General features: G+C 39.2%; 2 protein-coding genes across 6 annotated transcripts in view; one reads left to right on the top strand and one right to left on the bottom strand.

The window, feature by feature from the left end:
- Positions 1 to 14,486, top strand: part of LOC139116311 (germ cell-less protein-like 1) — a 353,529-nt gene that overhangs the window by 212,756 nt on the left and 126,287 nt on the right. The gene's annotated exons all lie outside the window — the stretch shown is intronic.
- On the bottom strand, positions 395 to 5,498 carry LOC139116306 (uncharacterized). Of its 2 annotated transcripts, XM_070678933.1 has the most exons (4): positions 5,169 to 5,498; positions 3,685 to 3,881; positions 2,454 to 2,883; positions 395 to 528 (listed from the first exon to the last, which is right to left on the bottom strand). In XM_070678933.1, exons 1-3 carry the CDS (start codon positions 5,343 to 5,345, stop codon positions 2,838 to 2,840), a joined length of 420 nt encoding a protein of 139 aa, XP_070535034.1. In that variant the 5' UTR covers positions 5,346 to 5,498; the 3' UTR covers positions 395 to 528; positions 2,454 to 2,837. The 2 variants fall into 2 exon arrangements, with proteins under 2 accessions (XP_070535034.1, XP_070535033.1); XM_070678932.1 differs by lacking the exons at positions 395 to 528; positions 2,454 to 2,883 and having other exon boundaries at positions 3,131 to 3,881.

The raw sequence follows: 14,486 nt of genomic DNA, 5'->3' as shown, positions 1-14,486 counted from the left end.
CCGGATTACCAGTCCAAGCCTTATATCCCACTCTCCACCTCGTCCTTCCTTTTCAAATATCGACCTCAACTGACCAATATATGAATCGACCGTTTTAAACGCCAAACGATGAGGGCAGGTACACAAGTCTTCCCGGGACAGTCTACACGATGTACAACAGTACGGCCTTTGCTATCCTTCCAAACCAAAAACCTCAGCACATCTTTAGGCGAAGCTGACAGTATAGTCTTACGTGTGTCCAGGCTAGCTAGGAAATCCTCAAGTTCCCCCTGTAACTTAGATTTTCGTTCACCATATGGTGTTGACCTTATACGCTCTTGAACCTCCTGAATTCTCTCATCCAATGTCATGATATCGATGGGCAACCGTAGAGGGCGGTGTTCACTGTCGGTGTTCACTGTCGGGCACTCGACGAAATCCGCATTGTTGGCAAAAATTGAAAGAAATATCATTGGGGTAACGGCACTCACGACATTTTTCTGCTGGTAACCACAGTCGAGGGGCACCTAAGGTAACATGGTCCGAAATCTGTAAATATAAAAGAAGAATAACAGAAAACTCTAACAATTTTTTCCGGACAACATTTTAATTTTCCAATCATTCAAAAAATGAGTACGTAACCCTTACTTTATTTACATAATTACCATGTCCAAATTAACTAAAGGCCAAACCATAACAGAAAACATGTGTTAATCTCTGCAGTTGTCTAATCACATTTGCGGTAATCAATTCGGCACGCAAAAATATCATATACCGATGGGACAGAAAACCAGTGCCCTGTTTTTGTAGGGTTTCCCAGACCTTCTCACCTGCCTGAGCAAGTCGAACTATCTTGTATGATTTCATTTCCACTATAGGCCACCAATACATGCGGGGTGATGTTAAGGGAACAATTATGGTGGCTAATGCCTTCTCCTCCTCCAAAAACTTAAGTACAGGCCCTATCATCGAGAAAGGCGGGAACACATAGTTGTTTTCTCCACCAATTTTCTGTGTGAACACATCAATGCCCGCTGAATCAGGGGTCTTCCACGGCGTGTAGTGCTTTAAAGAAGCACCATTCCGACCACTCTGTGCATTCGAGTCGAGGGCCATTAAGTCGACTGTATGTGGGCCAAATTCATTTTCTACTCGTCCAAAACGCCGGCAATAGTTTTGCGTCACTTGCCGACATCCTGCGCGATGGTTCATCAGCTGGATTTTCAGTTGATGGGATATACTCCATCTCCAAAACTATATCAAGATTTTCCACAGTACTATACAATTGTTGCAAAGCCTCGTTAGCCTCACTACTCTTTGTTCCCATATTTAACCAACCATAAAGTGCTAACTTATTATCAACTTGGGCTTTCACTCTGGTATTTTTAACCAACTCGCTATTTGCCTGTAAAATGTTCCGTAGGGCTAATATTTCTTTATATGCGATGCTTTTGTGCTGGAGATCACTAACCCAATAATCACATAATTGCTCATTACCATTAGTATAGATAATACCACCCCAAGCCCCAAGGGATGCATCACTCGCAAGGGAAACTGTGACATGCCGTTCATATTTCCAGTATGACCAGTCTCGACCTGTATCAATTCTCCTCCACCCTAGTATTTCATCCCGAAGATCGCCCTCTATCGGTATGCGTGACCCCAGTTTTTCTGCCTTTGCTATTGCTTTGGTCATTACCCTCACAAACAGCCTTGCTGCTGGAATTGCTACAGTAAATGAAACACATTTCCCAACGAATCGCTGCATAGTTTTCACTGGGATCCATTTCTTTGCTAAGAGGACTCCCTGAGATCGGCAAACTTCACTTTCTTGGCAGGAGGTAAGGTAAATGCCCTACGATTGGTATCAACCCCAAATCCAAGATACTCAATGTATTGGGTAGGCTGAAGCACACACTTCCCTATCCCTAATGTGTAGCCTAATTCAATCATAGTATAGCACAAAATAAAGCATGCGGCGTCAGCCTTTTCGTAATTTGACAGACTTGTGCTATCTGTTATCAACTGACCCGCGTGTCTGTCGTCTATGTAAAGGGAACAAGGTACACCCCAACGACGCACTTCATTCATAGCTGCCAAGCCCACTGTCTGGTAAATATATGGGGAGCACTTCCAGCCAAAGGGCAGCGTAGTAGCTACGTACCAATAACCGCCCCATTGTATACCCATTAAAGCACGACTCGAATGTGTCAAGAAAATGTGATCATATCCACTCTTGTCGTCCGTTTTTGTCTGATAATGCCCTTTATCCAGATACCGTGGTAGGTTTGTAATCAAATCTAATCTAAAAGGCAGATCTTTCATCCACTTATTCAAGTATCGCTGATCATGACAAAGCCTAGGTTTTGTAGGTTCTATAACTAAAGGCATTACTATATATGGTGGTGGTACTCTGCCAACCTCACCCCAGATCTCCAGTGACCCTGCCTGTACCCTTTCTAACAGTGTCCTACCTATAAAATCTTTGTAATGTTTACACACTGCATTGTTCGGCAAATATACACTTGGTGGAAAGCCACAATCATAATGTCTCCCGCACACTTCGCCTTTAAAAGGAGTGATATAGTCAAAAACTGACACGTAGTCATTTATCCATTTTTCAACAAGCCTCTGGTTATCCTGATTTTGCAATATACTAGACCAATATCCCTTCTTTCCATGAAGTCCTCCTGCTTTGAAATATGCCGGATCTCGAAAATGGAGGTCACGTGCAGAGACTTTTAGTCCGTTCCGGAGTACCAGTTTTGGATGCGGCAGCACGGTGGAACAATTACGATCATCCAAATTTATCCATCTTGTGGCCCTTTCAAGATGTTCTCCGTAAGCCGGTAGAGGATTCACCCTGATTTCCCTCTCCCATCCCGGAATAGCGGGAACATACACCTACAAAGGTCAAAACCACTCAATTTAGTATCTATCGCATACCAAAAGCGACAAACAGTCGTTTTGTTTGGGTTGTAATTTATTTTTTTTTGCAGTTGTTTTTTTTTTTTTTTTTTTTTTTTTTTAATATTTTTTTTTTTTTTTTTTTTTTAATTTTCTTTGGGGAAAAAATAAACCGGGCATAGGGTTAGAAACCCCCGCCTAGTTGAAACAGAAGGGACTGTAATTAGACTACAGTACACCTCCCCCAGGCACGCCCCCATTTCCCAACATGCGCAAACCATTCACACAACAGACAATTTTACATTACGTTCTTATGGTCCTTTAATCACCATTATCAATTCCGTGCTACAATACAACAGACAATATAGTATTCCAGCCAAGGTGTCCTCTTATATCATATAGCCATACCTCAAACAAATCACCGTAAATCTACACTAATACCTATTTGTCATCTCTACTCGAACGGGAACGGTAAGATTCTCTTCTCCCGTCATCATATTTATCATATCTATCGTATCTATCGTATCTATCGTACCGATCATACCTATCACGTCTACCATAACAAAACCTAGCTATATGTCCATTCTGTTACACTTCCAACATCGCAAACTTGATCTTTCTCTATTCTCTCTGCGACCAGCATTTGAACGGGTGCTAGTATTACCAACGGCTTTCTTAACTTTTGCAATTTTCTCTAAGATCTCTGCATGTGCACCTGATCCAAGTAGGGAAAGCAGCATTTGAGGCATAGCGGGTGATTGTCTCTCTTTACGCAGAGCCCGTAACATGGCTACGTACTTATGATAGTCTTTATGTCCTATATCCATCGATATGTCCACTAGCATTTCAAGGCGAGCCAAAGCTTCTTCTGGACTAAAAGCCGCTTCGTCCCGTTCAGCATACAACCGCAACTCCGTCAGTGATCTTTCGAACCTGTCGTAGGATTCCAGTCGAGGGCCACTTGACGTCTCCGATCTGCGAGTATGTGAGGGTCCCTGTAATGCAACAAAGCAAATAAACCTTAGCACCTGGGGTATGCCGCACGTTTAGCGTGTAATTTACATGACAATCATTTCTGGCCACACCCATTCACAGTCAGCCTGCAATATTCCCCGGAAAAAAAAATCGCCAACATGCAAGTCGTATATCGCAATTCTCACCAACGAAGAAACTGATATTCAGGCAGAAAACAGTCCCATTTTACATCACGAAACAGAAGACGGCACACCCTAACCTGTACAACTATATCCCATTGCTCCCGAGTGTAGAAATTCTCGGAGTTGTAAATATCGCTTATACTCAAGGAAATCTATCCAGGCGTGCACCGCTATACCACCATGCCACGTAACGTATACACTGACGAACTTCAGAGCTTCTACTCTGTACACACTTTACTCTGTGCATTTTCACAGAACGACCTACGACATGGCATTCTATAAATGCAAGCAAAACACGAGCAAACCTCAATGCGTCATGGGCGGGTCCATATAATGCAAACGTATTCATTCCAACTGGCGCTATATAATTCGTCAACCCAAAATGTTTATAACCTGCCATGACCAATCCGGCCATACCTTTATCACATTATGTGACAAGTACACTAATTCCAGATTCGTCAAACCCACATATATAAAATGAAAACACTTGGGGACGACTCGTCGCCTTCACTACCATTCATTACAGTCTCAGCTTTTCATGGGGACGACTCAATACTAAGTTTCCTCTCCATTATGTCAATTCGTCAACCAAAACGCGTATTTCATAACTTTTCATGGGGACGACTCAACACTTGGTTTCTTCGCCATTATAACAACTGCCAATTCGTCAGACCCAAAACCACACTTCAGAACTTTTCATGGGGACGACTCAACAGTTTTCTTCGCCATTATAACAACTGTCCATTCGTCAGACCCCAAAACCACATTTTATAGCTCTCATGGGGACGACTCAATAATCACTTCTCTTTCGTCAAACCCAAATACATTCCATTCTCACTCGAAAAGGACTCAAATCCCAGTTCCTGATGATATCTTCGGTCTTGAACGCAGATGATTCCATGAGATAACATCGGCCACCTGGGGAATTTATTCATTTTCCCGCTACCACATCTTACTATCTCAAAAATCCAAGTAGGGGCCTAACAGTGACGACTCAAGTCAAATTATATTGTTCATAATATCAGCAGGTACCCACGCATTTTCCACCTATCAGAATACAAGCTGGATGTGAAAAGACAACACAGCAAAATGCACCAAATATTCAGTCTGCAAGGTAAAACTTACCGCATTGACTGGTTGCACTTGGCTGGTACTTGTTCGGGTACTGGTTAGAGCGACAGTAGCGTTGGTGGTAGTGGCAGTCGCAGTCCTGGTTGTCGACATTCTACTTACAGCCAAAGTAGTGAGAACTGGTGTTTGCAGTGCTGTGACAACTGTTGCTTGTGTGGTTGGAGTTGCCATTCTGAATTCCACAAAGAAAACTTTGATGACGAGCGAGGTACACTGAATATTGCTGTATGTCACGCTCCGCCGTGAGAAGGCATGGGTACTACATCTGGGTAAACCTTATAAACCAGTCCTCATGCATATTCATATTTAGTTAACCAATCACTACGCAGTGTAGTAAGTTTGAATGAAATCACTCCAGGCATCTCTGAGATATCTGCGTGAACGGACGGACGGATGGATGGACACACGCATGCCCGCACACATGCACGGACATGACCAAACCTATAAATCCCCCAGACGGTGTCCGTGGGGACTTATAATAAACATACAACTCCCAATAATAATATCAAATAAATCAACTGATGTCACACAAAGATACAACCAAAAAAATCAGATGACTAGAAATTTACAGCGCAAATTCACAACAGCGCTTGTTTCTTGTGCTCATCTTGATCTCATGCTAATTACACAACTGTCTTAAAAAACCCCACAACTTGGAATATATTAAAGCTCCTGTTGCTGTAACTCTTGAAATTTGTGAACCTGAAAAACACTTTCCTTTTTCTCTGGTTTTTACCTCGCGTGCGCATGCGCGCAGCGAGGTTATGTCGCAGCGATGTCTGTCTGTCTGTCTGTCTGTCTGTCTGTTGGTCCATTTTCTCAAAAACGGCTGAACGTATTTCAGTCAAATTTGGTAGACATCTTCAGAATTCAAATGGCTAGAACTGAAAAGGTTTTGGTGGGCGTGGCTTGGATATTAATGAAGTTATGAAAGTTTTAATTTTTCTGTTACGCCGCGTATGACAAGTGAAAACAATCGACTGTTTGAGGGCGCTGTGAAATGTGCTTGTCCAGGTTGGCTACAGCTGGATAGCTCTGGTTTCAACCACGGTCCCTCCGTGTTTCAACCTCGTATTGAACATTAAAAATATGATATTTTATTACTCATTCAACTCACTATTCAAGATAAAATATCGTTTAGCAAATTAGCTTCATCCTTGGTAATTGATTGTTTCCCTCGCTGCTCGATCGCCAGAAATGAGTACATACGTTCTTAGCCCTGCGTACGATGCTGTGTGTTCCGCTACAGCTATTAATAGCCCCGCTCACCACAGCCCTGCAAAGACCCGTACGTAGAGTTGGTGACTTCAAATCCATTTTGGACTTGACGTAAAAGCCAAATTACTGCCGAAATTCAGCGTTCTTGGGCCCAAGTCGTATCCCTGCCTACCGCAGCTACTCGATCGCTTCCAAATGCCAGTCTTTTATTCTTTTTTCGTAAATAACCGTCGATGTCGGCAACTCTCTCGCTAGCCCTGCGTACGTACGCAGTGTACGCTGTGCATTCCCTGTGTGCGTTCCTAACACACAGCGTACACTGCGTACGTAATACGTTCTCTACCTAGCCTCATGGCATGGAAGTGCTGATGAATAATAACTTTGGGTCAAAGGTATTGAAGTGTCCAATCAGGTTCGTGCACAGAGTCCAAGGCCATGACCTACTTCATGTACTGCTGCACTGTTTTGATTTTGCTTCGCCAAGAAACGTATTCGTCATTGTCCATAGAAGTATGTTTGCTCTCCTTTGAGGTTGTTTGTGAAACAAATTCCGGGATAGGCCTTGGAATGCATACGATCGGCATCGCGGCAGTGCATGTAGCTAGCCGTACGAGTATGGCGAGAGTGTCCGGCTTTGGCTACGCCGCCTCCCACCTCCGGTAGGCGGCGTAGCCCCGGCGTAGCCAAAGCCGGACACTGTCGCCATACTCGTAGGGCTATGCATGTAGCGTACCATGCTTGTGCAACTGCCGAGCTCAACGTGCATTCACGGTTGATACTCGTGTACAATCATGATGTGTTCAATTCTGATGAAGATTCATAAGTCTTAGTTTTGCAGTCTTTTTTCCGTACGATAATCCTGACAATACGTGTTACTGTTAGACGAGGTGGCCATTTTATGATAAGTTTCAATACTGCACAGCTACATAGCGTCACTATCGTGTGATCGAGGTACAGCGTTGTTGAACGGGATACAGAAACTCTGCAGAGGGAGAAACGATCGTTGACATGAACAGTCAATGTACTTCAGCACGTAGTCCGCAGATAGCGGATCGAGAAAATAACAGTCTGTGTCTTTTAAGTTGCTTTTCAAGATTGTATTAGCTACAGAACCAACAATGACAAATTTTTCATGAGATTTCCATGTTGGCATTGATGTTAAATCAGGAGCAGTAGGCTAGCTCCTGCCATGCTCCTGCGTACAATAGGTCTGCGTTTCCCGGCGGTACGGTGGTAGGCCGACGGCTTGTACCACACTGTCCACAGGACAGCACGTGGTAGAGGCCGTGTGCACAACCTGTACGCAGAGCTTCGAATACACTAGACAGAGTTCGTGTTTCCGTAAATTAGGCATTGAACTTGACAATATAGGCAATAACCAGAATCATCGACCATCGCCTGACAAGTGCACCATAGTCAGCTGTACATGAGTTGCGTGGCGTGGTGAGCAGGTTCCCATGGGTATTTATTTTTTGAAACGCGTACTTCAAAGGTCACGAACTCATTTTGCTGCTACACGGCGCGGCACAGATGATTGTATCGTTTTTGGGCGCATTGAGATACTGTGAAGTAGGTCAACTCGTTCTACATGGCAATTATATGTGAAATATGCAGAATTTATACGCAAACGCGACCTCTGCCAGTTAAGAGCCTGCTCAGCCATTTGCACTTGCATCGACAGATATTGTTGGATCATAATTTTTCAAATGGTTTCTTTTCTTTTTTTTCATTGCGTAATACAGTGGGGATAATGTCAAATTTAGATAGATTGGATTAATTTCGGGAATAAAAACAATGTAATGTCATAAAAGCCAATACCCCAAGAAGTACTTTACAAAATGTGCACGCGAGGCAATTCAGTTCATATCTGGTCTTTAAATTCTACAAATTGGACATTCAACTTTAAATTTTAACCGTTATTTTGATTTCCTGCCATTTTTTGCTCACGTGTTGACACACGTGAGCATATGTCGCAGCGATGTCTGTCTGTCTGTGTGTCTGTCTATCAGTCTGTCCGTCTGTCTGTCTGTCTGTCTGTCTGTGTGCTCAATATCTCAAAAACGGCTCAACAGATCAGAATCAAATCTGGTACATAGATTCAGTTTGCAAATGGCAAGAACTGATTAGTTTTTGGTGGGTGTGGCTTGCTTACTTTTTGCTCATTTGCATAATTGATGATTTTAGAAAAAACCTATATATATTGAAAACTACTGCACATAATTTGATGAGATTTGCTACAAATATTGATCACATCAAGATATATCAGCTGTGAAAGTTACTAAGGGGTGAAGTGAAAGATAATTACTAATTTGAATATTTAATGAAATTTCCTAATTAGGGGTATATATCTGAATTTACTCAATCAAAATTGACGAAACTTGGTATCCGTATTGAAGATACTATGATTTAACATTATTGAAAGTCATTAAGCATTTTTACTTCATCCAAATCGTAATTTGCATATTAAATGACCTTTCGAAATTAAGGATATATATTTGAATTTACATAACCAAATTGATGAAACTTCCTACGTAAATTAAAGATACTATGATAGAACATTATTAAATGTCATTAAGCAATTGAACTTTAGCCAATTCCTTATTTGCATATTTAATGAACTTTCATAATCAGGGATATTTATCTGTATTGACTTGACCAAAGTTGACGAAACTTGCTATGTTCATTAAAGATACTATGATACGACGTTATTGAAAGTCATTAAGCATTTATTGCTCACGTGTGAACACGTGAGCATATGTCGCAGCGATGTCTGTCTGTCTGTCCGTCTGTCTGTCTGTGTGTCTGTGTGTCTGTCTGTCTGTTGGTCCATTTTCTCAAAAACGGCTGAACGTATTTCAGTCAAATTTGGTAGACATCTTCAGAATTCAAATGGCTAGAACTGAAAAGGTTTTGGTGGGCGTGGCTTGCATATTAATGAAGTTATCACAGTTTTAATTTTTCTGATACATGGTAGTCTATGGGAAGCCGGTATCTGTGGTTTGAGGGCGCTATCCCCACGTTACACTCTGGCTAGACGATGCTGAAATTAGACTCGGTTTCGGATTCGGTTTCGGATTTGGTTTCGGATTCTAGAGACTGAAAGAAATTTTATATTTTCAGCCAATTGTTACACTGTGGAATACTGGATTTTCCTTACTTTCCCTGGACCCTTTTTTCAGCTAAAATAATATCTAATCACACTAAACAAAGTAAAAATAAGTATATAGGGATAACTTAGCAATACAAATTTTTTGACAAAATGTCATGTGATCTCGATGACCTTTGACCTTAAATATGACTATATGTCCATAACTCAGTAACCACAAGTGCTACACCCTTCATATTTGGTATGATGGGAGACCTTATGACATCACATCCTGTACCTTATTAGTTATGTGCATATCTAATTCTGAGCCAGCCAATAGAGCTAGAGGTCTGATTTTTGGTATATAGGTATAACTTAGCAATACAATTTTTTTGACAAAATGTCATGTGACCAATGACCTTTGACCCCAATGACCTTTGACCTCAAATATACATATATGGCCATAACTAAGTAACCCCAAGTGCTACACCCTTCATATTTGGTATGATGGGAGACCTTATGACACCACATCCTGTACCTCATTAATTATGCACATATCTAATTCTGAGCCAGCCAATAGAGCTAGAGGTCTGATTTTTGGTATATAGGGATAATTTAGCAATACAATTTTTTTGACAAAATGTCACGTGACCTCGGTGACCTTTGACCTCAAATATACATATTTGTCCATAACTCAGTAACCACAAGTGCTACAGCCTTCATGTATGGTATGATGAAACACCTTATGACGCCACATATTGTACCTCATTAAATATGGGCATATCAAATTTTGAGCGAGCCAATAGAGCTAGAGGTCTGATTTTTGGTATATAGGGATAACTTAGCAATACAATTTTTTTGACAAAATGTCACGTGACCTCGGTGACCTTTGACCTCCAATATACATATTTGTCCATAACTCGGTAACCACAAGTGCTACACCCTTCATGTTTGGTATGATGGGACACGTTATGACGCCACCCACTGTACCTCAATAATTATGCGCATATCTCATTCTGAGCGAGCCAATAGAGCTGGATGACTGATTTTTGGTATATAGGGATAACTATAGGAGAGAAATTTTTTGACCAAATGTCATGTGACCTCGATGACCTTTTACCTAAAATATATGTTTTTGTCAATAAATAAGTAACCACAAGTGCTATGTCCTTTGTATTTAGTAGGATGGGAGACCTTATGACAGCACACGCTTTACCTCATTAATTATGTACACATCTAATTCTGGGCAAGCGAATAGAGCTAGAGATCTGATTTTTTGGCACATAGGGATTAATTAGGAATATAATTTTTTTTTTGAAAATGTCATGTGACCTTGATGACCTTTGACCTTGATTATACATATATATGCATATTTCAGTAACCACAAGTTCTATACCCTCCAATTTTGATAGGATATTAGACCTTAAGATGTCACATCTTGTACCTCATTTATAATGCGCATGTGTATTTCTTGGCTGGCCAATACTGCTAGAGGTCTGATCTTTTTTCCCGATTTAGAACCGTAACTTAGACATGCCTCATGTGTTTCAAATTGGGAACAACGACATAGACCTATGTGCCCATAGATCTCAACATATACACTCCAATGATACTTCTTAATGACCACATTTTCCTGCCCCATCAAGACTAGTACTCCTATTACAAGTGGGGACTATGTCATTGTAAATGACTTGTTGAGTTAATGGTTGTATCACAGTATTCGATATATCTAATTCTGTATTTTTTCCATTTTATATTCTGAATAATTACATTAAACATATTTCACTGTCTCCAGTACATTTCATTTAAGTATTTTCACTTCATGCACTTTATCCCTTTCACACATGTTCAAATATCTGACCAGAGAACAAACACTAAATAGTCCAGGATGGGAGCTACAGTGTCATTGACGCTATTTTTACTTCAGCCAATTCCTAATTTGCATATTAAATGAATTTTCATACTTAGGGATATTCATCTGAATTGACTTGATCAAAATTTATGTAACTTGCTATGTACATTTCAGACACTGTAATACAATATTATTGAAAGTCATTAATCATTTTCTCTTCAGCAAATTCCTAATTTGCATGTTTAATGAACTTTCCTAATTAGAGATATATATCTGAATTGACTTGACCAAAGTTGACAAAACTTGCTACATATATTGCAGATACCATGATACAACATTATTGACAATCATTAAGCATTTTTACTTAAGTCAATTCATATTTACATATTTAATGAACTTTGCTTATTAGGGATATATACTGGGATTTACTTGATCAAAGTTGGCAAAACATGACAACATTGATGATTATACCTGGTTAAAACAATATCGAAAGTCATTTCACATTTTCATGTCAGCTAATTTACAATTTGCATATCTAATGAGCTTTCACAGCTCGGCATATATGGCTTGAAGGACTTGGCCAACGGTAATTACACTTGCTATATAAATGACAGCAGTCAAAGAACTTTAATATTTTTATTTCAGCTAATTACATATTTGTATACTTAATGACCTTTGAGAATTAATCAGCGGTGATTATTGTTCATTATGTTGATCATAATACTTTCAATGAAGTTGCAAACATGTGGCAAAGGTTCAAATTTACACATAACTGTATGAAACACGTGAGCATTTTCAGTTCATATCTGGTTACTTCATGCAGCTCCGAATTTGCATATTTAATGAATTTTTGAATATATTTGAATTTACATGACCAAAATTGATGAAACTTGCTATCCAATTAAAGATACCATTATGTAGGCTAACATTATTGAAAGGCATTAAGCATTTTTGCTTCAGCCAATTCCTACTTTGTGTATATAATGAGCTTTCCTAATTAGGGATATATACTTTGATTTATTTGATCAAAGTTGGCATAACATGCTATGTACATTAATGATTATACCAGGTTATACCAAAATTGGAAGTAATTTTTTGCTCACGTGTTGACACACGTGAGCATATGTCGCAGCGATGTCTGTCTGTGTGTCTGTCTGTCTGTCTGTCTGTCCGTCTGTCTGTCTGTCTGTCTGTCTGTCTGTGTGTCTGTCTGTCTGTCTGTGTGCTCAATATCTCAAAAAATGGCTAATCAGATCAGAATCAAATCTGGTACACAGATTCAGTTTGCAAATGGCAAGAACTGATTAGTTTTTGGTGGGTGTGGCTTGCGTACTTTTTGCTCATTTGAATAATTAATGATTTTAGAAAAAACGGATATACATTGAGAACGACTGCACACAATTTAATGAGATTTGCTACAAATGTTGATCACATCAAGATATATCAGCTGTGCAAGTTATTAAGGGGTGACGTGAAAGATAATCACTAATTTGCATATTTAATGAAATCTACTAATTAGGCATATATATCTGAATTTACTCGATCAAAATTGACGAAACTTGGTATGCATATTGAGGATACTATGATTTAATATTACTGAAAGACAATAAGCATTTTTACTTCATCCAAATCCTAATTTGCATATTTAATGACCTTTTGAAATTAAGGATATATATTTGAATTTACATGACCAAAATTGATGAAACTTGCTATGTACATTAAAGATACTATGATAGAACATTATTAAATGTCATTAAGCATTTTTACTTCAGCCAATTCCTAATTTGCATATTTTATGAACTTTCCTAATTAGGGGGATTTATCTGAATTGACGAGACCACAGTCGATGAAACTGGCTATGTACATTAAAGATACTATGATAGAACATTATTGAAAGTCATTAAGCACTAGAACATTAGCCAATTCCATATTTGCATATTTAATGAACTTTCATAATCAGTTATATTTATCTGTATTGACTAGACCAAAGTTGACGAAACTTGCTCTGTGCATTAAAGATGCTATGATACGACGTCACTGAAAGTCATCAAGCATTTTTACTTCATCCAGCTCCTAATTTGCATATTTAATGATTTTTTGAAATTAGGGATATATATTTGAATTTACATGACCAAAATTGATAAAACTTGCTATGTACATTAAAGATACTATTATGTAGGCTAACATTATTGAAAGGCATTAAGCATTTTTGCTTCAGCCAATTCCTAATTTGTGTATTTAATGAACTTTCCTAATTAGGGATATATACTTGGATTTATTTGATCAAAGTTGGCATAACATGCTATGTACATTGATGATTATACCAGGTTATACCAATATTGATAGTCATTTCGCACTTAAGTTTTCGTGTCAGCTAATTTATAGTTTGCATATCTAATGAGCTTTTAAAGTTTGGAATATATAGTTTGAAGGACTTGACCAAAGGCATGCAATTACACTTGCTATATAAAGAGGTGATACAATGACAGCAGTCAAAGAAATTAATTATTTCTATTTCAGCTAATTGCATATTTGAATACTTAATGACCTATAAAGTTAATCTGTGGTGAATATTGTTCATTATGTTGATCATAATACTTTCAATGAAGTTGCAAACATGTGGCAAAGGTTCAAATTTACACATAACTTCAATATATAATGAAACACGTGAGCGTTTACAGTTCATATCTGGTAACATCATGGTGGTTGCAAAAGATGCTGTTTTAACAACCACGACAGGCAAGGCTATAACAGTCAAGTATGGTTTGGAGAAAGTACCTTTGAGCTCCATGGTCTAACATACAGGACAATAACTAATACCTTGATTTCTAATCGCTGGAAACAAAAGTGCAAAACAAGCAGTCCTATATTAGTTATCTAAAAGTTCACATTCAAGTAAACTATCTACACATATGCTTAGCACAGTGTCAGCTCACTCCATTGACTTGTGAGCAGCAATGCAGGAAAATGCAGTTGTAGTACTCTCATTTTCATGAAACTCATGAAGAAATGGTGAAAACTTTCGTTGTAAAATTGAACCATCCTTGATATGAAGACAAAATGGAAAGAATATTTCGTCATTTATTGACCTCTTAGACAAATTGGTTTCTTGCCAACTCTGCAGTTTCTCTGAAAGATATCCCTCTGCATCATGATC

The sequence above is a fragment of the Ptychodera flava genome, chromosome 17 (assembly GCF_041260155.1).
Source record: "Ptychodera flava strain L36383 chromosome 17, AS_Pfla_20210202, whole genome shotgun sequence".
Taxonomy (NCBI): Eukaryota; Metazoa; Hemichordata; class Enteropneusta; family Ptychoderidae; genus Ptychodera; species Ptychodera flava.
This window is presented reverse-complemented; position numbering and strand designations above follow the sequence as displayed.